General features: G+C 33.0%; 1 protein-coding gene and 1 pseudogene across 1 annotated transcript; one reads left to right on the top strand and one right to left on the bottom strand.

Annotated features, from left to right (window-relative positions):
- Window positions 1–4,566: 4,566 nt before the first annotated feature.
- Window positions 4,567–7,466, bottom strand: LOC115982095 (annotated as a pseudogene).
- A 14,776-nt stretch (window positions 7,467–22,242) lies between these two features.
- On the top strand, window positions 22,243–26,113 carry LOC115982240 (lysine histidine transporter 1-like). The gene is made up of 7 exons (XM_031104782.1): window positions 22,243–22,433; window positions 24,173–24,556; window positions 24,669–25,062; window positions 25,363–25,468; window positions 25,609–25,700; window positions 25,840–25,908; window positions 26,015–26,113. Exons 1-7 carry the CDS (start codon window positions 22,243–22,245, stop codon window positions 26,111–26,113), a joined length of 1,335 nt encoding a protein of 444 aa, XP_030960642.1.
- The last annotated feature ends 657 nt before the right edge of the window (window positions 26,114–26,770 follow it).

The raw sequence follows: 26,770 nt of genomic DNA, 5'->3' as shown, positions 1-26,770 counted from the left end.
TTAGAATGTTAGATTAAGCGTTCTAAGTCTTTGCTGTGATTCTAGGGTTTATGGGTAGAAACCCAAATGCACATAATCTTGCTTGCGCATGCAGGCTTGATTATGTGCACATGCATGCGCATGAACTTGTCTAGAAACCCTAATTTTGTTTTATCTATTTTTGCTTCTTTTTTCACATATAATACTTTTGTTTAGCCTCTTTTCCATGTTTCTGTGTTTTTAAGCTTCTATTTCACATGTTTAATGGCTTGGTTTGTCTCTCACATGTTAATATTAGGGTTTATCTTATGTTGTTTTATTTTGATGCCATGAACATGCATTCACATGCTCATGCATAATGACATAGGTGCTGAGTTGCTGCAAGGTAAATGAGGTAAGTCATGCATTCGTAATGTACATGCATTTATGATATGATCTTGCTTAGGTTTGATGATATAACTATGCACTTGATGCCTTGGATGATGACATGTTTTGTTGGCTTTATTTCTACCTTTGATCTTAATGCTCACAAGTTTCTACCTTGGATGGATGTGATATGACATGATGATAGAGTTTGTGATGAATGCCTTGATGCCATGAGAAGCATGATAGATGAATGCTAGGATGAGATGAGATGCCATGCTAGATGAATGTTAGGGTATGCCATGATAGATGTATGGTTAGGGATGTTTGATGCCACGTTGATTGTTAGATATATGCTAGTGTGTGTGTGTGAGTTAGATACAAGTATTGAGTATGCTTTTAATAGGGTTAAGACATAAGACACAATGATGGGAAGCCAACCTTAGGGTTAGGCGGTTTTGGGTGCCTAACACCTTTCCAAGACCATATCTTAACTCGAAACTCATATCTTTGGAAGTGAGATCAAAAGGTATTTCCTCGAGAGGATGCTACATATATGGTTCCTAGGCCATTGCAAAAACTTGGTGGTGACTCCCTCCTTATGTCCACAGTTCCCCTTTTTTTTTTCTCACATTTGACTATTCTATCCTCACATTATGCAGTTCCAACATCACATTTGACAGCTCTTTTGTCACATTTGGAGGTTCCATTTTTTTTTTCTCACATTTGACAGTTCCATCCTCACATTGTGCAGTTCCAACATCACATGTGACAGTTCTTTTGTCACATTTGGTGGTTTCTTTATTTTTTTTTCTCACATTTGATGGTTTCATTCTCACATTGTACAATTCCAACATCACATTTGACAATACTTTTGTCACATTTGGTAGTTCCATTTTTTTTCTCATATTTGACAGTTTCATCCTCACATTGTGCAGTACCAACATTACATGTGATTATATTTTTATCACATTTGGTGGTTCCTTTATTTTTTTTTTCCCTCACATATAATGGTTCCATTGTCACATTAAGCAATAAGAACATCACATTTGACTGTAATTTTGTCACATACAATGGGCAATATTAGACAGTTCCATTATTACATTGGGAAATATTAGCATCACTTTTGACTGTACTTTTATCACATTCGATGGTACCATTTTTTTTCTCACATTTAATAGTTCCATCGCCACATTGGGTAGTACCAATATCACATTTGCTCGTACACTTACTTTTGGGCCCACCACTAAAGTCACTTTTTTACTTACTAATAACCTCTCATCACAATAGCAATTTTTGAAAAAATTTGTAGCTCTAGCAAATACCCATGAAACTCTCAACAATTTCTGGAATACCCTTAGAACCTAAGGCCACGTTTGGCAACTGCTTTCGTTTTCTATTTTCGTTTTGTTGTTTTCAAGGGAAAAAGAAAAAAACAATTTTTTCCTGTTTTCAAAATGAAAAACACGTTTGGTTAGTTGAAAGGAAAAACAGATTTTCCGAAAACAAAATTCAGGAAATTTGTTTGGTAGTTGTTTTGAAAAAGTTGAATTTTGTTTTCTTTGGTTAATTTTTTTTAAAGCTCCTTATAGATGTAAACTACTACAAGTGCATGGTAGATGGATACTCAAACAGGATACAAGATTTCTACAAAGAATGTTTCATGATCATGAGTTAACCTAACAGATTTTTCTGTAATTACACAACAGATAGGAATTTATTTTCTTTTCTTTATGTCTGACCTTAAAAAGATAGAAACCTTTATAACTTGTCAATACTAGCTCCAAAGAAGCATTACGTTAAACAGATTTTGTGCTGCTCTGTAATAACCCATGTAAAACCTTAACAATATAATTTAGAGGTAGAGACACGTTAGGATATTAATTCCTATCTTGTGTGTACAATTTACTGGCATGAGGTTATCCACAGCACTACTGGACAAAGTCATATGAAACACAAAAATGCCCATTTGATAATAACCATTAACCTCACATTAACTATCGACGCTCAATAGTAACTTATACGATCAAAGACAAATCAGCTCTAGTAATTTCGTTATAATTCATAATCAAAGAAAAAAAAAAAAGGAAAAGAGCCCCGAAAAATAAAAATAAAAAATAAAAAAAATAAAAACGTAAAAATAAGAGAAACGTATGTTGGAGTACCTCTGAGTGATTGGGTCCCTAAAATTATGAAGCTCTTCAAAAACTTTGAAAGCTGCACAGAACTGCTCAATCACGCACACAAAACACACACACACACACACACACATATATATATATATATAATTAGAAAAGGAGACTAAGAAAAAACCAAGATAAAGAATGGTATAATCCAATGAAGAACAAAAGGAAATCATGAAGGAGAGTCCGGTGAAGACCAATCACTTACCTTACAAGTGGTTCTCTCAATCAAGGTTTTCAATTGTGCCTTTGTGAGGAAGTGGAGGCGTAGAGGTAGACAGAGGAAATAGATATAAGGGTTTCTAATATGTGGGATGGGGAGGAAGGCGCTAAAAATTGAGAGACAAAATTGCAAGTGCATGAAAGAGTGAAAAATATATTAGAAAGAAAAATGTTTTGTTATTCACGTGACTCGAACCAATGTGCTGGCTCATTAAAGCGTGTAATGCAGAGGACCTATTCCATGTTTTCTAAAGCTTCTGAAAACTAAAAAACAAAAACAGCTGAAGACCTATTTTCAATTTCCTTCATAATATGGAAATTGGAAACAATTTTTTATTTTTGCCTAAAATAGGTTACCAAACAAGTTTTTTGCCTTAGGAAACAGAAAATTGAAGAAAAAAACAGTTACCAAACATAGCCTAAAAATTGATCAAAATACGCTAAAAACTTAAAAAAAAAAAAAAAAAAAAAAAAAAAAAAAAAAAAAAAAGACCAAATGTCCTCGAAAACTAAAAAAGAATGACCGAACTGATCTTAAACCTAAAAAATGACCGAAATAACAACGAAGCCTAAAAAATTACCAAAATACCTTTAGAGCAAAAAATGACCATAATGCCCCCGATACCTAGAGAATGTCTGAAATACCTTTAGAAACTTGAAAATGACCGAAATACTCTTAGTACCTCAAAAATGACCAAAATGACCCTGAAACCTAAAAAATGACCAAAATACCCCGATTCCCTCTAAAATTACCAGAATACCCTTAAAACCTAAAAAAAAATTATCAAGATACCCTTAGAACCTAAAAAATGACCGAAATACCCTTAATATCTAAAACGTGATCAAAGTACCCTTGAAACCTAAAAAATAACCGAAATACCCTTTGAACCTAAAAAATTGATTGTAATACCATCAAAACCTAAAAAATGATCGAAAGATCCATAAAACCTAAAATTTATTGTAATGCCCCTGAAACCTAAAAATGACCAAAATACCTCTAAAACCTAAAAATTACCAAAATACCCTCAAAACTTAAAAAAAAAAAAAAAATGACCGAAAATACCCCCCTAAAACTTGAAAACAACCAAAATTACCCCCAAAACTCTCTAAAATTACCAGAATAACTGTGCATGTTCTGATGTAGGATTTTTTTTCCATTTAACATGATTTTTTGTTAGTTGCCATGTTTTTGTAACATATTTGTAAACTAGCATTTCGTGTTTTCAAAAAGTGTTTTTCCAAAACGTTTTCAAAGATGTTTCAAAAAAGTGCTTCTTAAAAAAATATACATGCTTTCTAAAACACTTTTACTGCCTTAGAAAAAAAAATTTGTTTCTAAATAGTTCTTTTCAAAAAAAAAAAAAAAAAGCTTTCTTTTCTTTTCCAAAAAGAACCAATTTTTGTAAAAAATAAAAATAAAATGTTTTCAACATGTGTGGGTAGAAACTACATTTTAAATAGATTTAATCAACATACTTCTAACACCCTCCCTCATGTGTGGGTAGAAACTACATTTTTAATAGATAAGGTCTAACACGTGGAATTTTAAATGAGAGGTAGTGTGGAGGAGATAAGGATCAAACTTAAGACCTCTTGCTCATATATCATGTTAAATTATCAATTGTCTCAAAAGTTTAAACTATTGGGATATAGTAAAAATTTAATCATTTAACCACATACTTCTAACACAATACAAAAATTGGGTTCATAATACAACATACTTCAATTATTTTTATTAATGAGCAACACACATGTCCCAAACCATTCATAATATCATCAAATCTAACCAAAAACCAAAGATAACGAAACAAAAATCGAATAGAAAACCCCAAATCTTCATTTTCATTCTTTACAATATTAATATCACCACTTAAGACTAACTCTTAATTTCCTCATGCTTTGGCTTTCTCATTTGTGAGGACAGGATTGGTAGGCCTGTACTTGTTCCTCTTAGCTACAAACAAATAGATAAAGAAGTTGAACAAGCTCACAGAGAGAGCAACCAGTAGAAGAGGTTCAAATGGTTATTAATATTATTCCCTGCCAACCAACCTCCACTTGTACTATTCTTTGATGAAGCATTAACTATTTTGACAAGTATAGTGCTGAAAAATTATCCAAGTGCCATGGAGCTCCAAAGGAAACAACTTGAGACTGATTTAAGGCCATTTGGTGCCTCTGAGTAGAAATATTCAAGAAGTCCCACGTAGGTGAACAAGTCTGCAATTCCAAATATAAAGTACTGAAAAGATAGCCAGAATGTGCTCATGAGCAGTAGCTGTATGACTGGGATTGCATCAAGTATATCATGGTCTCGTGCTACACCCTTTCACTTCACATCCAAGAAGCCAGCCACAGCCATGGAGATGCATGAGAGAATAAGGCCAACTCCTATACATTGCAAGTGCATGATGCCATTGGGAATGCCGGTGATTTTACGTGCAAAGGGTATGAAAATCTGGTCATAGACAGGGACTATAAACAAGATTGGGATGATTGGGAGTGAGGCAGGTGGGATGTGGAAAGATTTAGAGATACTTGTGTTCATATTGAGAGCTTGTTGGACTGAGAAGGTTTGGAGCTGAGCCACACAAAGGGTCATGATAATTGTGCAACAAAATATTGGAAGCACGCCTAGTAGTATTTTGGCATTTTCCACTTGAGTGCCTGCATAGTTTCCATAGGTTTGGAGCCTCTACTAGTCTACCATGTTGGATGGCAGCTTTGTCTAAAAATCTGCATATGATTGATTTTAGCATGGAATGTTAAGGCAAAGGTGTTAAAATATAGGAGGCTGGATATGGATATAAATTATAATTATATATATATATATATATTGTGTAAATTTTACATATCAAGTAAAAGGGAAAAAAGAAAAAGGAAAAAATTTTGTCAATATTGGGATAGAACCTGAAAATGTCTCTGAGGTAAAAATTCTGTTTCCATAGCAGCTTCAAGGTCATGATCAATCTCATAGAGCTTTGTGAGGTCCTCTGCAAGGTCAAGATTTCTGTTATGAATGGCTGCAACATACACCTAAAAAAATGCAGAAAGTAAACAAACCTCGATCCATGCATTCAAGTCCTTGTTTTTAGATTAGACCATGACTTAGATGGAAGTATCCATAGAATTTATTCTATACACCCCGTGTACTACAATTTTCTCTACATAAGGATAAGTCCCGTGTACGTAACTCAAACATAGGGCTCATTAATTATTATAATAGAGGAGTGTATAGTATATCAAGTACACTAAATAATTTCATGACAAGTAGGAAGATTTTGATCGTTAAGGCTACTATGTACACAAACTCGATAGCTACAACAATGAGAATGGAAAACTTAAATCTTGATTGTCCTATAAAGGAGAGCAGGGTATGTTACTAATCACTCTTAATTATAGCTAAACTTTTAATTAAGATACCTAAAATTTTCAATTATCAAAGATTGCTATTAATATCACTATATCATTTGATGATGAGGTTGGATGGAGGATTTGCAAGCATACCACTAACTCGAGGCATCCTCCAGCTTTATATCTGCCAATGTATGTGTCTGCAAGAATAGCTACCAAGATAGACATGATGTAACTAGTGCCCAAGAAGTTGGTTAGCCCATTAGCTGCATCGGCTAATTCCAAGTGTATCACCCCATTGAGGTATGCAGTCAACTTCACCGCCAGGATTAAAGTTGCCATGTTCTCAATACCAAACGGGGCTGTAACAGGGGACAAAAGTGGTAATTTAGCAAAGTATCATGGAGACTAATTTTCGCCAAGACTTTGGATGAAAGAGACCAATAATACTTTTACAAGACGAAAATTTTGTGTGTTATCTGTCCCAGCCCAACATACTCAAACATAGAATCAACTTATGTCCCTAGCCAGCAATTTAAAATGCACAACAGTAAGTCCCTTACTCAACACAATTATTGTGGGTAATTTATCAAGCATATTATATGCATGACTTAACAAGAGCATGAACATGAACAAAGAATGCCGAAGAAGAGCTGAGATGAACTGAACCAAAACCTAAAAAAAGAAAAAAGAAAAAGAAAAGAGAGAGAGAGCTGGGATGGCAAAGCAATCAAATTTGGCTGGTGACCCTATCAGAAAAAAAATAAAATAAAATATGGCCGGTGACTAAGTGTCCGTTAGTGCCAAATAGGAGAAAATTCCAAATCAACTTTTAAAACAAGGTTGTTATCTAAAAAAAATTCAAATCAAGGTTAACAAACAATACCCAAATTAATTTAGTCGGAGAAATAAAGACCTTTTTGACAGACTCAACCCTCTAGGCTAATATTATCACCGGGCAGATATATACTTTGTTAGGCGGCTGGAATTGAAGCACTATGTTTCTTCAGTTAGGCGGCTAGAATGGAGAAATACCCTGAAGCAGTTCTGTTTCTTCTTTTTTGGGTTTCGCTTAGGGGTTTGTTTTATAGTCGTGGCTCTAGATTCTTGTGGTTGGTTTGGGAGAGAAGCAGAAACCATAGAAAAGAAACTAAAAGAGAGAAGCGGGAAAAGTAGAGACAGAAGCGTGAAAACCACTATTTTTCTGTTAAGTTTTTACTTTATATACGTGACTTGTTTTACCGGTAACAAGTATTCTCTTAAATTAAATGGACGGACAAGATCTAAATAACATAAATTTGATGGTTTAGACTTTAGAGGTCTAGGCTGAATTGGTTCCAACTTCCAAGCTGGAGATCAAAACACTGCTTGCTTCCATTCAAAGGCTGCTTGCCGTTTTCAGAAGAATAATATTGATGGATTGCTGGACGAAAATGATGTTTGGAAGGAGGATTTGAGAGATATTGAGAATATAGTGCTGGACTATTATTCTAATCTATTTAAATCACCAAATCCAGTGGAGTTTACAGAATTGTTACAAGCTGTCCAACCGAAGGTAACTGTGGAAATGAATACCATGCTTACGGATGGGTTCAAAGAATTTGAAGTGAGTTAGTATCCTGGTCTTGATGGTATGTCTCCTTTATTTTTTCAACACTTTGGCCTACTATTGCTTGTGCGGTGACCAAAATTGTATTGAATTTCCTTAATCTTGGTATTATTCCTCCTAAATTTAATGAAACTCAAAGTCTTAATGCCTAAAATTAAGGATCCAAAAAGGGTCACAGATTATCGTCTTAGCTTGTCTAATGTGATTTATAAATTGGCCTCAAAAACTCTAGCCATTAGAGTCAAAAAAATCCTACCAAAACTTATTAGTGATACTCAAAGTGCTTTTATGCATGGTAGATTAATCATGGATAATGTCTTGGTAGCATTTGAAACTATGCATCACATAAATAGGAATGGCAACGGGTCAAGCTCGGGCATGTTTTTTTATACCTGAACCCAACCCGCGAGTCTGCCTTGGAAACCCGAATCGTCCCATTTAATAAATGGATCTTTTTCTTAACAGCAAACCCACCCCATTGGGCACCTGCAACCTAGCCAGCCATGCCACGATTTGGGCCCAAACCATGGCCCAATCCAAAAAAAAAAAAAATTGCCTAAAGCCCATACCGTGGCCCAATCATTAAAAAAAAAAATGTTTGCCTAATTTCTTTATTTTTGAAAATGTGTTTTCCAAATTCTTTGTTTTTGAGAATGTGTTTGCCCAGATTCAAGCCTTGAATCTAGGCAAACATACTTTTTATTTTATTTTATTTTTTTTATACTAGCAAGAGTATACTTAGGTAGAGAAAATCAAATAAATCAAAGAATGAAATACCCACATACAAAAATTGTTGAAAAATAATAATTATTTGACGATCGGTAGAGAAAATCAAAGAATGAAATTGAAAAATAAAAAGACCCACCAGGAAATTATGGATGAACAATGACCAAAGATTTATGATTTTCCCTTTCAAAATCACAAAAACAAACTCAAATCTTAACATAAACACAAACACAAAAATTTCAAATTTATAATTTTCCCTTTCAAAATCACAAAGACAAACACAAATTTAGATTTATGATTTTCCTATTCAAAATCACAAACACAAAAATTTCAGATTTATGATTTTCGCTTTCAAAATCACAAACACAAACACAAAAAAACTCACATGATTGAGACGAAATGAACCCAGAAAAAAAAATACAAAATACAAAAAAAAATACAAAAAAAAAAAAAACAAAAAAACAAAAACCAAAAAAAAAAAAAAAAAAAAAAAAAAAAAAAAAAAAAAAACAAAAAACAAAAACAAAAACAAAAACAAGGTGGTCTGGTGGAGACACATGGGGGGAGCAAGGCGGCTGGGCTAAGGCAATGAGGCATGGGAACAAATGGGGCTATGGTCGGTGGCGGTGATGCAGGGATGAGAGTGAGAGTGACTGAGGGTAAAAGTGTGTAAGGATGAGGGAGGGGGGCGGCTGGCATGAGGCTGAAACTAAATGAGTGAGTGAGAATAAGAGAGGTTAGGTTTAGGCTATAAGTTATATATATATATATATATATAGGTTTTTTTTGTAATTTTATGTTTATTCTAAACGAGTTAGGTCTGGTCAGGTCTGGGTTCGGGTTGGGTTTTTATCAAAACTTGGACCTACTTCGGGTTTTTTTTTTTTTAAACCCAAACCCAACCCTATTCTTTATCGGGCCAGGTAAAACCCGACCCATTAGGATCGAGCTAGGCCAAGTACCCATGAGTCGGGCAGAAATTGCCATCCCTACACATAAATCAAAAGAAGAATGGAAAAATTGGGGAGATGGCTCTTAAATTGGATATAAGTAAGGCTTATGATAAGGTTGAATGGGTGTGTTTGGAAAAAATAATGGAGAAATTGGGCTTTAATTCTAGATGGAGAGGTCTCATGATGCAATGTATATCCTTTGTTTCCTATTCTGTTTATATCAATGGGTGCCCTTGAGGCAATATCACCCCTACATGGGGCTTATGCCAAGGGGATCCTCTTTCTCCTTATCGTTTTTTGATATGTGCAAAAGGTCTCTCTACTTTAATCAAAAAATCAATTCAGGATGGGGATATGCAAGGGGTGGCTATTTGTCGGGATGCTTTCCCATTTATATTTTGTAGATGATAGCTTAATCTTGTATAAGGCTTCTCTAGAGGAATGTAATTCTTTGCAGCGTGTTTTGAAAGTGTATGAAGAAACATTTGGTTAGCAGTTGAATAAGGCAAAGACATCATTATTTTTCAGCAGCAATACTGATAGAAGTATTCAAAATGAAATTAAGACAAGATTTGGAGCTCAAATTATCAAACAGTATGAAAAGTATCTTGGTCTTCCTTCATTGGTTGGACGGAATAGGAGAAATACTTTTAATGAGGTTAAGGAAAAATTGGCTAAAAAGCTTTTTGGGTGGAAGGAGAAATTATTATCAAAGGCTGGTAAAGAGGTTTTGATTAAGGCAGTTGCACAGGCTATTCCAACGTATACTATAAGTTGTTTTAAAATTCCTGATTCCCTTTGTGATGAATTGACTAGCATGATTCGAAATTTTTGGTGGGGACAAAAACAGGATGAAAAGAAAATGGCATGGTTGAGTTAGAAAAAATTTTGTGTACCTAAATCATGTGGTGGGATGGGTTTTAAACTTTTGAAACCTTTTAATTTGGCTTAGTTAGCATAGCAAGGATGGCGATTACAACATGGTCAAAATTCTCTTGTGTATAGGGTCTTCAAGGCAAGATATTTTCCTAAATGTGATTTCATTAATGCTTCACTAGGTTGGAAACCATCATATACTTGGAGGAGTCTAGTTGTTGCTCAAGAAGTTGTGAGGAAAGGGATGAGGTGGTGTGTGGGGAATGGACAGAGTACACGGGTTTGGGATGATAAATGGATTCCAAATTCACCTTCATACTCGATTATTTCTCCTAGAGTTTCTCTCCCACAAATTTCTTTGGTGAGTGATCTTATTGATGTGGATAGAAAATCTTGGAATATGGATTTGCTTAAATAGGTTTTTCTGCCATTTGAAATGGAGAATATTGGAGGAATTCCATTGAGTATTTGGTTACCTGAAGACAAACAGATATGGGCTAAGACGTCTAATGGATTATTATTTTTTTTCTGTTAGGAGTGCTTATAAGATTGCTTTAGAGTTGGATAAACATGATGATAGGGGCTCTATATCTGATGAAAGTCACTTGAGATCTTTTTGGAAAAAACTTTAGAAGGTGAGAGTCCCTCATAAAGCCAAACACTTTGTGTGGAGAGTTGCAACGGATATTTTACTAACAAAAGCAAATTTAGTTCATAGGCATGTATTGGGGGATGAGACATGTGAGGAGTGTGGCATAAATTCTTTGTTTCATCTGTCTTGGGAATGCCCAAAAGCCTATGAGACTTGGCTAGCTTCAAAACTCTTTCATTCTGTATGAACATTACATTTTCGAAGCTTCATGAATTTATTATTGTTTGTATTAATGGAGGAAAGGTGGCAAGATGAAAATTTAGCTTTGGCCATTACTTTGGTGTGGGCTCTTTGGACTAACAAGAATGATGTTCACCATGGTCAAAACTGAATCTATTTTTCATTGGTGTACACAGTATCTTGATGAGTATTGGGCTGCCACAGCTATTCCAATTATATATAATTAGCCTTTGGAGTCGAGAGGGGTGCCTCTAGTTAATTTAGTCTACAAGGTTAATATGGATGGGGCAGTTTTCTCAAGTTAGAAACAAGCTGGGATCGGTATGATTATAAGAGATAGTCAAGGAAATTTCATTGCTAGTTTAAGCAAGAAGCTGTACGCACCTTTCGGAGCCATTGAAGCCAAAGCCAAAGCTTTTGAAGAGGGTATAGTTTTTATAGGTGATATAGGCATTCGGAACTTTGTGGTGGAGGATGATTGTTTGGCTATTGTTTAGGCTCTTCGCGATGTTTCTCTAGCACCTTCGTCAGTTGCTCCTCTAGTATATGGAATGAGCTGCAACCTATGGATCACAATGTATAAATTTTTCCCATGTTCGATGGCAAGGCAATAGGCCTACCCATCTTTTAGCTAAAAATGCTTTAGGCATTGATGATTATGTTGCTTGGATTGAAAAGAGTCCCTGTTGTCTTGAGCAAGCTCTTCTCCATGATGTATTATCATTATCTGTTTGTGTTTAATGAAGTTTATGTCTTTTATCAAAAGAATAAAAATAAATAAATTTGGATGCTTTGATTGTTTTCAAATGGTCGCATACAGCTAATTCCAAAGGTTTTTAGTCTAGTATTAAGCGTGGCATAGCAAGCAATAAGGCATTTACTCTCATTTATAACACCTATTCAGTCCAAAGAAAACTGTAAAATTAAAGCAATTCATAAATTATTTATTATTTTTTTTTTTTTTGAGAAAGAAGCAATTTATTAACTTTAGAGTCTTGGAAAATGGAAAGCTACCCCCCCCCCTCTTTTTTTTCTTTTTTCTTTTTCCCTTTTCCTTATCTAACCCAAATATTTGTATTTATCTCATAATCTAGGATCAATAAGCAAGAAAAAATAAATAAAGATTAATACAAGTTATATATTGTTTACTACCAAAAAAAATTGTTATAAATTGTCATCTATAATCTATAAAACTGAAAACGTTTGACTTTTGGTTTACCTTATAATGTTTCACTACATAAAATTTTGATGCCCCACAATTTTATACATCAATATTCTAAAATATATTTTTAATTGAGTTTAAATTCCATTCTATATTTATACCATCAATTAAAATCATTCAACGTCATATATTTTTAAATTTCTAGAATAGATATTTCCATCTATAAAGAATAGATATTTCCATATATTAATAACAATATCTATTAATACACAATCATACAAAAGGGTTTGGCTTACATCTAGTACTTTTTTAACTGGATATATCTTTTTGTTTTAAATATACAATGACAAGTGGTAGTGAGTTTTAATCTCCACATTTTATTTATTTTGTGGATGATGTGACAGTTTCTCATTAAAACAATTCCAGATTAAAAAGTACTGGAGGTAAGCCAAACCCCATACAAAATATCTATTAATAATTATCATAATTATATATTCATAAATATCAATTAATTATTATGATATTAATAATCATTGTAAATTCATAATAAATATCTATAAAAAAAAAAAATCATAATAAATACCTTTTAATAATTACCATAATTGAAAGCTCAAATAGTGTGAAAACACTATTGCTTGTTTAGACCCCTAAATTAAAACTTACGGTTAAATTGCTTTTACCTTAATTAACTAAGTGCAGAATAAGATTAAAAGTAACGCAATGAAACTGGAACAACTCACTAAGGCATAAGCAAATAATATAAGCAATAAAAGTAAAGCTTAAAGAGTAAGGGAAGAGAGATGCAAACACAAGATAACACCGAGACGTGTTATCGAAGAGGAAGCTGAAGTACTCGACGAAAAACCTCTTCACGACCCTCCAAGCCGAATCAATCCACTAGTTAATAAAGTTGAAGTACAAGGATATCAAAAATACCCTCCAAGCCTAGTCTACCCAATGTACTTGAACCCTCCAAATTCTAGCTACCAACGAACTTCACCGAGCCATGTCTTTACTAGTTATCCGGATCCTACAATTTGCTCCAAATTGCATCTGTCAATCAATGGCTTCTTCCAATGCTTCCCATACGCACCAAAACTTCTCTCAACACTCAGATTAGGTGAGGTAAGTGTTTGGGCTAAGAACCTTTCAAGGATTTGTAGTTGGAGAGGTAGGAGTAGAGGAAAACTAAGAGAAATAGTATAGATGATTGTGGGTTTACAATCTCTAACTCTCAAGTGTATTTCTAGGGTTTTCTTTCTAAAAGTCTCCTTACAATTTTGTGGGTAATGTGGGCTTATATAGTGTTGGTAAAGAAATGAGAAAAGCACTCTTTAAAAAGCTCCAAGCATTGGTCCTTTCAGCTTCCAACAAGTGCTTCTCACATGGCCTTTCGCAGGTCATCCACTCAAGAGCCAGTCGTGAGCAAGTTGCAAACTTCACTGTCTTCACAATTCTTCACCAAACTCTCACACTCAACCCTTACATTAAATCCCACAAACATACAAGGAAATGATTGAACAAAAATACAGTCAAATTTGACACAGAATAAAAGCCAACAAAAACATAGTTGTAAATCACAACCTTACAATAATTATCAAATTTGATTTACAACATGCACCCTTGGTGCGGTGGTCACTCTATAAGTATAAGTGCTTATGGGGTGTAGGGTGTAGGGGGCAATGGTCGAGATTTAAGTCTCCAGAAGGGAATTTCACACACATATTCACTTAGATTAGACTAGAGTAGAATTTCTATCTTGTATTAAAAAAAAAAGTTTTTTTTTTTTTGAGAAAAAAAAATATTTTTTTTTGGGAGGGGGTGTATAATCGTACTTTAGAATGTTATGCATTGCATAGCTTGTTAACCTTTCTTTTTCTTTTTCTTTTTTTTTGAGAAAAAGGTTGTTAACTAGTATGATTATATATCACTGTTGAGGTACAATTTTTTCACTTATGCAACCTGCCCCAATCCTATTTAATCAAATTTATTTATTTACCAAAAAATACCAAAATATCACCCATGAGTTATTTTGGGCCTCCATGAATATTTCTCATCCCATTGGCCCACAAATATTTCCCATCTCATTATCTAAATGGGGCCACAATATAAGCCATCAAAAAATCCCAAAAACTAATATCTTATCCAATTTCATTATCATTATTTAGCTAAGCCCAAAACTGACCCTACAAGGCCAATGCACACATCTCATTCTTTTTAAAGCCCAAGACTACTACTTATGCTTGACAATATTTCAAAAGCCCATGATTCAAGTTCAAGGCAAAACAATTTTATCAATGGAATTAAAATCTATAATCTAAGTTCATGGTTTAAACCCATGGCTATTTTATCAACAGAATTCAAATCCCATAATCAAAACCCATGGTTCAAGCTCATGGCAAATTATTTATAAAAAGCCCAATTCACATTGGCAATATATCAAAAGCCCAATTCTCATTGATAATATCAAAAATCCAATTTACGTTGGCACTATTAAAAGCCCAAGCTAACTACTTGGCACTAGTATATCAAAAGGCCAAGGTTATTAATACTTGGCAAAATAATATATTATAAGTATTTCACTTCAAAGTCGAATGATGAGCAATGCTTTAAGTTCTTAAACCTATTACTATAATATTACAAGCCCATAGAATCTATGGCAATTATCTATTCTCAAAACCCATGACAATCATCTTATAAAAGTACATGGAAAGTTATGATTTATCTTAAACTCATAATATTTATTTATTTCATACCATATTATAAACTCATGGAATTTTTATAAGAACTCATGGTCACTATTTATCTTATATCACAACATTCATCTATATATATATATATATATAATGTAAAATATAACATTTATTGTTGCTATGCTCCAGTTGAGCCACATCAGCGTCCACGTCATTATCATTTTTCTTTCCAATTTTCCTATAATTTTTTTAACATTTACTTTTTTTTTTTTTTAATATTTACACTTTCTCTAATCTTTCTCTATCCCTTACCTTTTCATCTCCCTACTACCGTTTACCTTAATATCATTTTTCATCTCCCCACTACCCTTTAGCTCACCTTTTCATCTCCCCACTACCTTCTACCTTAATATCACTCTTCATCTTTCCCTTCATCTTCATTTTTTTTTTTGTCCTTTCTTATTCACACACTCTTACTATAAATTTGTCATTCTCGCTTCTATTCTTTACAAACTTTTCCTTCACAAAAAAAAGGTTCTTTCTCTCTCTCTCTCTCTCTCTCTCTCTCTCTCTCTCTCTCTCAATTTTTTGGTGAATTTTTTATTTTTCTTGCATCTCTGCTTTAGGTTGATAATTGTTGTGTTCTTCAGAACTTTATATTGAGCTTATGCAATTTAGTTTTGTGATTTAAGTCTTTTTCTCTCTTTAATTTTTAATTTTAATAAATGTGTTTTTCTTTAAATTCTTAATTTGGGTTGCTTTGAATTCACCTATTTAGTTGTTCTATATATGTTATTATTGTACAACATGACATTTGTTCTATGAAATTCCTTTAGACTTGATACGTTATCTTTTCATTTGATTTTTTTTTTCCTCTCCTCATGTGCAGTGATTGACTTCCAACAAAAACTATTCTATTTATATATTTATAAATCTATTTCTTCTTAATTCCAACCGTCTAAATTTTGTATGGGCCATGGATTCTATTGAGAATTTAATATGAAAAATAAAATAAAAGAAAAATAAATTCTACAATAATTTGCTTTATAGGGATCAACTCCTCTACGTTATACATTGCTCCTTAAAAGTAGTGCGAGAGAAACGAATGTTTGGTTTGTCTATGTAACTAATGTTTCTAATCTTTTGAAAGTTTGTGGAGCATATACCCTACTAATTAGGCCATCTAAATCATTTGAATTAAAAATCAACTATAACATAAGGAACAAAGGGGTCATAATGCATTCATGTTCTCCTCACATCGTGATAAATTTGAGTAGTTGAATAGTATTTTTGCTTAATTTACCACTACTAAATATTTTTTCCTGAAAGCTACATAACATCGATCGTTACACCAAATGGATATTTCAAAGTTCATTTGCATGATTACTTTGTTGTGTGGTGAGTTGAAACATTATTGGGTAATGATGTACGTTAAATTGTATGCATGTGTAGCCTCTTGACTTGCAAAGGGTAAGTACTGATTTATGCTAAGTTTTGTTATTGGTATTCTTTAGAGCTATAATGGTTGATAGGTCTAATGAGGCTTCATTAATTTATGCGAGGCTTCAATTTCACCCAAATGACAAGCAATAAAACAAGACAATTCATGTTTAGCTTTTAGGTTTCTATTAAAAAAATGCTTAGCTTTTTGGTAACCACCAATTCTCTTTGTTAACTCAACATCATAAAGTAACTTTAATTTAGTTATATGGATAGGGTTTATCATTTTTTATGTTGCAAAAAAATATATATATTCAAGCTAATATCAATAGCACTACTATAATTGACCATTTAAATTCAGCCATATCCTCCATATCATTAAATTATTAATATTTTCTCATTTTTTTAATTTTTAAAAAATTAACCATATAATTTTTTAATTAAATGCAAATAAATAAAAAATTTCCTTATAAAATCATACTCATTTTTTTTTTAACATTTACACTTTCTTCAACATTTCTCATTCCTTTCGCATTTACATCTCCCCACTACTGTCTACCTTAATATCACTCTTCATCTTTTCCTTTATCTTCATTTATTTTGTTTCTTCTTACTCTTATCCTTTTATTATAAATTTTTCATTATCTTTTCTATTCTATATTTTTATGCATAATTTTCCCTCACAAAAATGGTTATTTCTCTCTCTCAATTTTTTTGGTGGACTGTTATTTTTCTTGCATCTCTGCTTTAGGTTATTAATTTTTTGTATTTTTAAGAACTCTACTTTAAGTTGATGCAATTTAGTTTCATGTTTTAAGTTTTTTTCTTTTTTGTTGTCTTTGATTGTTAAATGTTATCCTATTGCATTATAAAGAATATAATATTATTCTAATACATAGCATAATTTGGATAATTTTACCATATAAGAATTTTAAATAAGTTACATAGACAAAACTAAAACAATAATATATATATATATATAGATATATAGATATATATTTATGAGATAACTCTAAAAATATTATCATGTGCAATGCGTGGGTGTGCAACTAGTAATATTTATTTCCAAAACTCATGGTAATTATTCAACTTACAAGCCCATTATAATTATCTATAGAAAAACTCATGAGAATATCACATTATTCCATTATGGTGATTGTTACCAAATTTTATTTGAAACTCATGAATATTTCCTTTATTAAAACCCATGGTAAATATTATTCAAAAGAAACATTTGAGGTTACTATTTAAAATCCCCAAAAAAATATATCATTTACAAAATAATCCATGGCAAAAATTATGAGAAACTATACAAGTTGTTATTTAAAGCCCATGGAAATTAATGCCCAAAACCTATCATAAATATTAATTAAAACTCATGAATACATTTCATTTTTACTATCCTTTTGCTTTCTCATTGTAAGGCCTACAAAATGGACACAGCTACCATATATTGCCATGGATTTTTATTCCTTATTTTCCAAGTTTTGATCACAACTCAAGGAAGCCATAACCAAGACCTCCAAGCTCATGAAATCCTCAACTAGATAGTGTATTTTATTACTAAAAATGTATGTAATTGATTCATGAACTAAGCCCTTGAATCCCAAAAGGGGAAAATTAGGGAAAAGTGGTTTGGAGGGCTTAAGGGGGTGTACAACAAAAGCTCACAGCAAAGGCATCAATGGTTGACACCTAGCTTGGAGTGTCAACCAACCCTCTTGAGCTCTGATCCTAGTTGTAGCAAGCAAGATCTCTAGTCCTCATATATGCTCTAATCCTTTTGGATGAAATTAATCTCCAAATCCCAGTATTTAATGTCTAGATTAGAAGCATCTTAGCCTCCAGTTGTATTACCCAAATAAGCAAAACACTCTAAAAGCAAGTCTCACCATTTTGGATCAAATCTCAAAGGAGATATTCTGAGATTTTGTTGCTGTCAAACCTGGTCCCTTCTAAATTTTTGCTAATCAATCCCTTAAGTTTCACTATAAAAGGAACTACCATTAACTCATCAAAAGGGACAAGAGCTCCTCATAAATTCCCCACCTATCATGCTATTTTCAACTCATAAATTAGTCTTTTAGTTCATAAATCAGCTTTTGATCCATAAATACCCATGTACATTTACCCATAAACATCCCATTCCATCTCCTCATAAAATCTCAGCACCTTAAAATAGTTATAAACAACCCCTCTTTACACCATACCCGAAAATGGCTAAACACCACTTCATCTCTCTTTCATTTTGTCATATATTCACTATACTTTCCATAAAGTCATTCTCATCACTTATTATACACATACACTCATCATTATGGGCATGATTTAGCACATAGAGATCTTATTTAAACATTTGCTACACTAGATGGACACTGTTTCTCTCCCTTCATTACATCCTAATTTTTCCTCTTTTACTTATAATTATAGCCTTTAATCCTTGTTCATTGCTATTATATTGAAGGCCATAATGTCTTGGATTAGATGAAAGTTTTCCCTTATGTTGATTTAATAATAATGAGAAAAATATATGATTTTTATCAAATAAACACATTTAATAACTTATTAGACATTATCGCTGGAGGTCTGTCATATTCATTGCTAGACCATTTTTCCTCTTGTGTACTTGTTATAATGGACCCACTTTTATATTAATCGACTATGGAGGATGTTGGGTTAAAATGAATTGACCCCTTGCAAATTAATTAATTACCTAAATTAATTAATTTATCAAATTACATGCAATAGTGTGGTAGCACAAACAAATCACCAAATAACTAAATGTAGCGGAAATTAAATTTGACACAGGTGATTTGTTTACGAATAGGGAAAACCACCGAGGCAAAACCTCACCGAGTGAATTTAAGGTCACCACTCCTAAAAATCCACTATTATCAGTCACAAGTGATTACAAGTATAAAGAATCTTACCAAACCCTTTGGTCTATCCTGAAATACCAACCTACAGTTGAACTCTTACCCTAATACCCAATTGGACTTGTATTGTAGCAACAATCTCTCCGTTCAATGCATGAATCTTAGTACGTGACTAACACCGGTAACTTAAAAAAAATGCTGGCTGCAAAGTTCTTTAGTTCATCAATAATGAAGATGAAGAAGCTCCTTTATTACAAAATCCTATGGCGCAAAGATGCAGTAGCTTCTTCAGAGAGAATAATGAAGTAGGTCACTTTTTGCATTCGGTCACTCAATGCATGTATTATTGTTGCATCACCTCATGACGGCCCTTAAAATAATTCTTATTTATGTCTAGGGTTATGAGAAAAGAAACCCTATAAATATTTCAGCATGGCCCAAAAATCAAATCTGGAAATTCTGATTTCATAGATCTCAACAAATTCAGCTTCTATCAAACTTCTGTCGAGCTTTGTTCTTAAATCTCAATAGATACTATTTCTGTCGAGGTATCTATCGAGGTTTAATGAACAGCTCTTCTTAACTTGTTTCTTAGTCAAATCTTTATGGCTTTAACACTTGACTTGAGCAACATGTTTCTTGAAGTCTTAAACCAAACCTAGATCTACCTAAATACAAGTAAAGTATATTTTGTCAAAGGATTAGCCAATTACATAAAATATGTCCCTAATAGAGGAAATGCATAATTTTTACTATGCAAATACATTTATTAATTTTCCAGACATCTACCGCTATACATTTCTCCTGTTTACCGTTGGACGTTTATTTAAACACTTAATGTGGTGGGCCATCCTTTATACTTGCTTATCTTTGTAGGAGGTATATTTAGGGCCTTATTATAATTTTTGTTAGATGCTACCCGGACCTTGAGCAAAAATGAGTTTTTCACACTTCACCAATAGCCTTTGGGCCATATTCTAAGCCCAAAGTCGAGTTTCAATATCATATAGGCAATCCAAAAATGCCCTCGACAATCACTCAATTACTTAATATTTTCAATTTACCTATTAAGGTAAAAACACCAGTCCCTATATTTTGGTCATATTTTCAATTTGGTTTTTTAAGTTTTCATAACTATCATTTTGTTTCTTATATTTTCAAACTTATTGTCATTTTAATCTCTACCACCATCTCACCCACAGAAATGCTATTACTGGCAGTGCTGTAACTTAGTCACGTAGTTGTTTCATAAGTAAAATGACAGCAATAACCAAAATAACAGGAAATTTAAAAAATGGCATCAATTTGGTTATCATATCCTTACAGTTGCCATTTTACAAATTTTACATTTAGGTTCTCAACATTTAATACATTTAATTTTTTTTAAATCTTATAAAAAAAATTAAAAAAAAACTAGAATCTTGAATAATTTATAAATATAAAAAAATACAATTAATTCCCAAAGAAATATACTAAAGTCACAAACTTTGTTTATAAACTGTTGATGGGGTGAGTGGTTATTCGTAAGTAAAAAAAAAAATGACATTTGTGATGTTCTCATCAATGTTGGCTCAATGGTATAAGTAATTGATGCAATTGCCTAAGGCCCCAAATAAAAAAAAGGCCCCCAAATTTTAACTAATAGGGTTATTTCTATCATTGTAATAGTATTAATTAAGCCCAAATATTAGCTAATAAATAAAATCATATTTTTTATCAAATGAAATACAAACAAAAAAGAGAGAGAAATGCTACATTCACAACATTTTTCATAACACTTTACTACAAATCCTAGGTAGCAAGTTATTATTGATGGCAAAAAAATAATTTTAGAGGTGTGTTCAAATTAGAACTAGTAACAACTTAACACCTAAAATTTGTTGTGAAAAATATTGTGAATGCAGCACTTCTCAAAAAAAAAAAAGAGCAATACACAAAAAAAATTCGAAACATATTTCACAATAGTTGAGTTGGCAAATTTTTACTAGTTCTCAACTAGGTTTACCACTAACATCACTCTTTTACTTACCACTATCAATCTACCACATCAACAGGTGTGAAAAGTTTTTTTCAAATTTTTTTTGTGCTTATAGACTTTTTTTTTTTTTTTTTAATTCTACATGATTCTTTTTTTTTTTTTTGAGAGAGAGTTTCAATTTATTGCGTCTGCTCCTAATAATAGTTCTTTACCATCAGACTAAGACACCAATTAGTTTTTAGTATAGGCGGGGATTGAACCCTAGATCTCTTATTCAATCATGTTAATTAGTAGTAATTTTGCATATAAAATAAGATAATCAATTTTCATCTTAGGCCCCCAAATGCATCAAACCGTCTTGGTTCTCATATGAGAACGAGTAAAAATTTGCAACATCAAAAGTTTATAAAAATATTGTAAAATAATTTGTTAGCAAATGAGCACGACAGCAAGTATTCCTACAAATTATGGAGATACCAAATACCACCATTCATAGTACATAGATTAGTACGGTTATCCAAACAATGAAATTACCGAAACATTATACATCAAAAAAAATAAAAAATAAAATTTATCGAAACATTAGGCTATGAGATACGGATAGATACAATTCATCAAAAAAAGAGATACGGATAGATACCATCACCATGATACGGATAGACACCCACACAGTATATTATGGATTAGACAGCCTTCCTAGATTCTAAATTCGGTTATGAATAAACAGAATATAGTTGCAACCAACTGTCACATTGTACATTCTTAGCAAGTCAAAAAAAAAAAAAAAAAAATTTCCTAAATATGACTTCTGAGATTCCCATAGTTCTTAAATATGTGGTTGTTTTAACTGTAAGATGCCTGATTGAATAGCTCTGTCGCTGGTACTGGCTATTGGAACGCCTAGATTGTTGGGTCTTTCAGACATTGCCTTAAAAGTTAAACCAATTTGCTGGTCTCTTCAAAAAAAAAAAAAACCAATTTGCTGGTGGAGATAACATGAAGCAAAACATGACTCTGACTCCAAATATGACAGAGGAAGAGGCAGCAAGGCAGAAGGCAATCAATGATTGGCTTCCGGTCACTGCCTCTAGGACTGCCAAATGGTGGTACTCGGCTTTCCACAATGTTACCGCCATGGTCGGTGCCGGTGTTCTCAGTCTGCCTTATGCCATGTCACATCTAGGATGGTAAATATGTCTTCTTTTTCTCTTCTTCTCCAATCAGTATTTGGTTTCTAAGAAAAAAAAAATCATGTTTGTCTGATAATAAACATGGTGAATACATATATGGAAAGCTTGTTTCGTATCTAATTAGTATTTGGATAGTATCTGGTTGGATTAAGATCTTCTAAAATTCCTATGGTACTCTGCCACATAGAGTTCTCTTTATCTTAACTCTTCAATTTGAATTAAATGGTTGGGATTATGTCATATCATTAATTCACTAATAAAATGCTTAAAATAACAGTGCCACACCAACAAAGGTTTCCGTCGATCTCTTACTCCGGCTCCACCGTTGTAATCAATTGCAATGCGCAAGGGAACCAAGCTCGTCCGACCAAGCATGAATCCACATATGATATCATAGGGTAGGCGATTGGAAATCGAAAGAGATATAGAGGTGACAACGTTGGGAAATTTATGCATGGAAATAGTGCTAAATGTTCCCCAAAAACGCAGCCCATCGCAAGCCTATCTCTTAGACCCAACACAACTCAGTTGTAATCATATAAATTCAATCATAAACCTTAATAATGATTTGTTTTCTTCTAATAGCAGCCTTTGTTTGTAAGCTTACTTTACTCATTCAAGCCAATTTTGAAAATTGCCTAGAGCTTTCCGCCGGCAGTGGGAAAAGAAGAGGTACTTGGAGAGTTTGCAATCTATTTTAGGTTTTAGATTTGAGTTTTTTGTTTTTCTTTTTTTAAAAGAAAATACTAAAATGAATTACTAATAAACTCAAAATCTGATGCTGTTTTTAATTGCTGATGTGTCAATATTATTTTAAGAATTTTATTAGTGAATTAATGATATGGTATCAAACCATTTAATTCAAAATAAAGATGAAAAGATGAAAAAAAAAACTCTACATGGTAAAGTACCCTAGGAGATAGTATTTGGTTTGTAGGGTCTGCGCCATGTTTTCTCATAAACGGGGTAGATGATACTTTTCGTTCATATTTAATTGGTATATTTTGATGGTATTTCATTTTTAGCAAAAAAGAATACATATGGTCCATCTCGATTAATTTGTTGAGAATCCATAATAAACCTTAAAATTTTGAGAGTTAAACTTTGGCTGTTGTAATTGTTATAGTATTTCATTCCTGGGTTCTGCACAAATTGTCACAAAAACACGATTATTTATGACTTTACAGGTAGAATAATTATGAAGTGTGCTTTTTTGTTTTTTTTTTAAACAATTCTTTTAAAAGATCTCCATAAAAATTTTAGTTTTTGTTTGGATGAATATCTATACAATGTTTTAGAAACAAAATACCTGTAACTTGTACCTTCAATTTTTCTTTTTCTTTTTTTCCTGTCCTTTCGTTATTTTCTAATGTTTGAAGGGTTAAAACTTTGCAAGGGATTGTTCAATAGAATATTTGAATCGGTATAGGTTTTATTTTCCTCTATTCTGTTAATCATAATGTTAGATGGGTGTTTACGTTCCAGATCATTTCTGGGTATGAGCCGTTTGGTAACATTGTTTGTATTTTTTAGAAATACGTATGGTTAAGAAAGTGTATGGAAATACGTGTAAATATTGTTTAAAAACTGAAAAGCATTGCTTAAACTACCATACCAAAAACACTTAAAATTAATCAAAGTTTTGCTTCTGTTTTCAACAGAACAGATCGGTGGTTTGTTAATAAATAATTCTGACCAAATGATTTTTTTTTTTTTTTTCTTTTTTGGAATAATAGGGGACCTGGTGTCACTGTCCTTATTTTGTCATGGATCATCACCTTCTACACTCTATGGCAAATGATTGAGATGCACGAAATGGTTCCCGGTAAGCGGTTTGATAGGTACCATGAGCTTGGTCAGCAAGCCTTTGGTGAAAAGCTTGGACTTTGGATTGTGGTGCCTCAACAGCTCGTTGTTGAAATTAGTGTAGACATTGTGTACATGGTCACTGGAGGGAGATCATTGAAGAAGTTCCATGACATAGTTTGCCCCAATTGCAAATCTATCAAGACCACTTACTTCATCATGATTTTCGCTTCTGTGCACTTTGTTCTGTCTCATCTCCCCAACTTCAACTCTATTTCCGGTATCTCACTGGCTGCAGCAGTCATGTCCTTAACGTAATACATAAACCACCCATGTTAACATTACTGAAAAATTTATGTACATCATTGAAACTTTTAGATTAATGTATTTTTCTTCAAAACCCCTTTTGGGGGGTTGTTTTTGTAGTTACTCAACTATTGCTTGGGCAGCTTCTGCTGCAAAGGGTGTTCAACCAGATGTGGACTACGGTTACTCAGCCAAAAGCGCATCTGGAAAAACTTTTAACGTTTTCACCGCCTTGGGTGATGTAGCATTTGCCTATGCTGGTCACAATGTGGTTTTGGAAATCCAAGCAACAATCCCTTCTACTCCAGAGAAACCTTCAAAGGGCCCCATGTGGAAAGGAGCGGTTGTTGCATATATCATTGTGGGCCTTTGCTACTTCCCTGTTGCTCTGATCGGGTACTGGGTGTTTGGAAATTCTGTTGAGGACAACGTTCTCTTGTCACTAGAGAAACCTAATTGGCTTATTGCAGCAGCTAACATGTTTGTTGTTATCCATGTCGTTGGAAGCTACCAGGTGCGTTTCAACACTTCATGTTTGAATATTGCCAATTTTCTGTCAAAACTGAGTATTAAGATCCTCTCCATTTGAAATTAATCTATTTCATGGTTCAGATTAAGTATTACAAAGCTAAAGGTGTCTCCAATACTAAGTCGTTCATAAATTTTAAATAACTGACAGTCTACACACTATTAGATCCTGAAAATAAAAACTTAACCATGAAATCGAGAAGATCATGTTCTCAAAAGTGATTGATAATATAACAGAGTTTGTTTTGTCAGTCATTATTATTAACCAAATCATTGTAAACCACAGATATTTGCTGTGCCAGTGTTTGACATGATGGAAACTTTTCTGGTGAAGAAATTGAAGTTCAGCCCATCTTTGACACTCCGATTTATCATTCGCAATGTATATGTTGGTAAGTGTGCACTCCTCTCTCTCTCAAATGAATTCCGATTGCATGTTTCAATTGATAGTATTACTAATTGTGTAACTCTAACTTTTTTGCATGATAATTCATCTCTCTTTTTTTCTTTCATTCTTGTTTTTTGACTGCAGCGTTTACAATGATGGTCGCGATAATAATCCCTTTCTTCGGTGGCCTCCTTGGTTTCTTTGGAGGACTTGTTATGGCCCCAACAACATACTACGTAAGCAAAGGATTCTTCTTTCCTTACTTAACCCTTTCAAAATACTACATCCTTAATTAAATGGACTGCTTATTCTTCATAGTTCATAGAAAATAATCCAATAGAATGCTAAAGTTCATGTTTTTTTATACCTTTGCAGCTCCCCTGCATCATGTGGCTCATCATCTATAAACCCAAACCTTTCAGCATAACTTGGATGGCCAATTGGGTATGTTAAAAATTGGTTTATATATCATACCAAAAAGAATTATGGGTAATCTTTTGCCTACTTTTTCTTATTTCTTAACATAATTTTGTTTTAACTTGCATTTCAGATCTGCATTGTGCTAGGTGTGGCATTGATGATTGTAGCACCTATTGGGGGACTAAGGACTATCATCCTTTCAGCCAAGGACTACGAGTTCTTCTCATGAACTAAATTGGCATTAGTTCCAATTTTCACCAAATTTCCCTGAACCTATTTGTCATTAATCGAATATTGATAACCAAAAACCAATGCTTCCACAGCGACTACTGTGGACGCCCCAAAAAAGAAAAATCCGGGCTAAGAAGAAAAAACTTATTTAGGGCTTTTTCTTTTTTTTTTTTTTTTTTTTTTTTTTTTTTTTTTTTTTAAATCACACATTGGGTCCTTAGCAACATGGGTCTTTGTGTGCATATGTTTATAGGGTGAGGTGTGTTTGAGTCTCTTTTTCTTATTTTTATTTTAGAAGTCGCCACCAATCTTTGTATGCATATGTGAGTCTTAATTTATTTATTTATAACGTAGCATGGGAATATATATTTCAATGATTTATTTACAAACAAAGTATGTGAAGTATATATATACATAGCATGTGAGAAACATTTTACTTCATTGCAAGAAATAATGTATACAATAGTATGTGAATATTTATATACTATATATTTGACATGATTATTTACAACATAAAAATAAAAAGAGTGAGTAGGAAGAATAGCACCTTGTTGTCATCCACCATATTTTTCTCATTTTATCATGCAAAAAACACAATAGAAAGAAACATTAGAGCCAAGAAGGGAGGGAGCCATGTAAGCTTGATTGGTACCTA

This window comes from Quercus lobata, chromosome 3, assembly GCF_001633185.2.
Source record: "Quercus lobata isolate SW786 chromosome 3, ValleyOak3.0 Primary Assembly, whole genome shotgun sequence".
NCBI lineage: Eukaryota > Viridiplantae > Streptophyta > Magnoliopsida > Fagales > Fagaceae > Quercus > Quercus lobata.
This window is presented reverse-complemented; position numbering and strand designations above follow the sequence as displayed.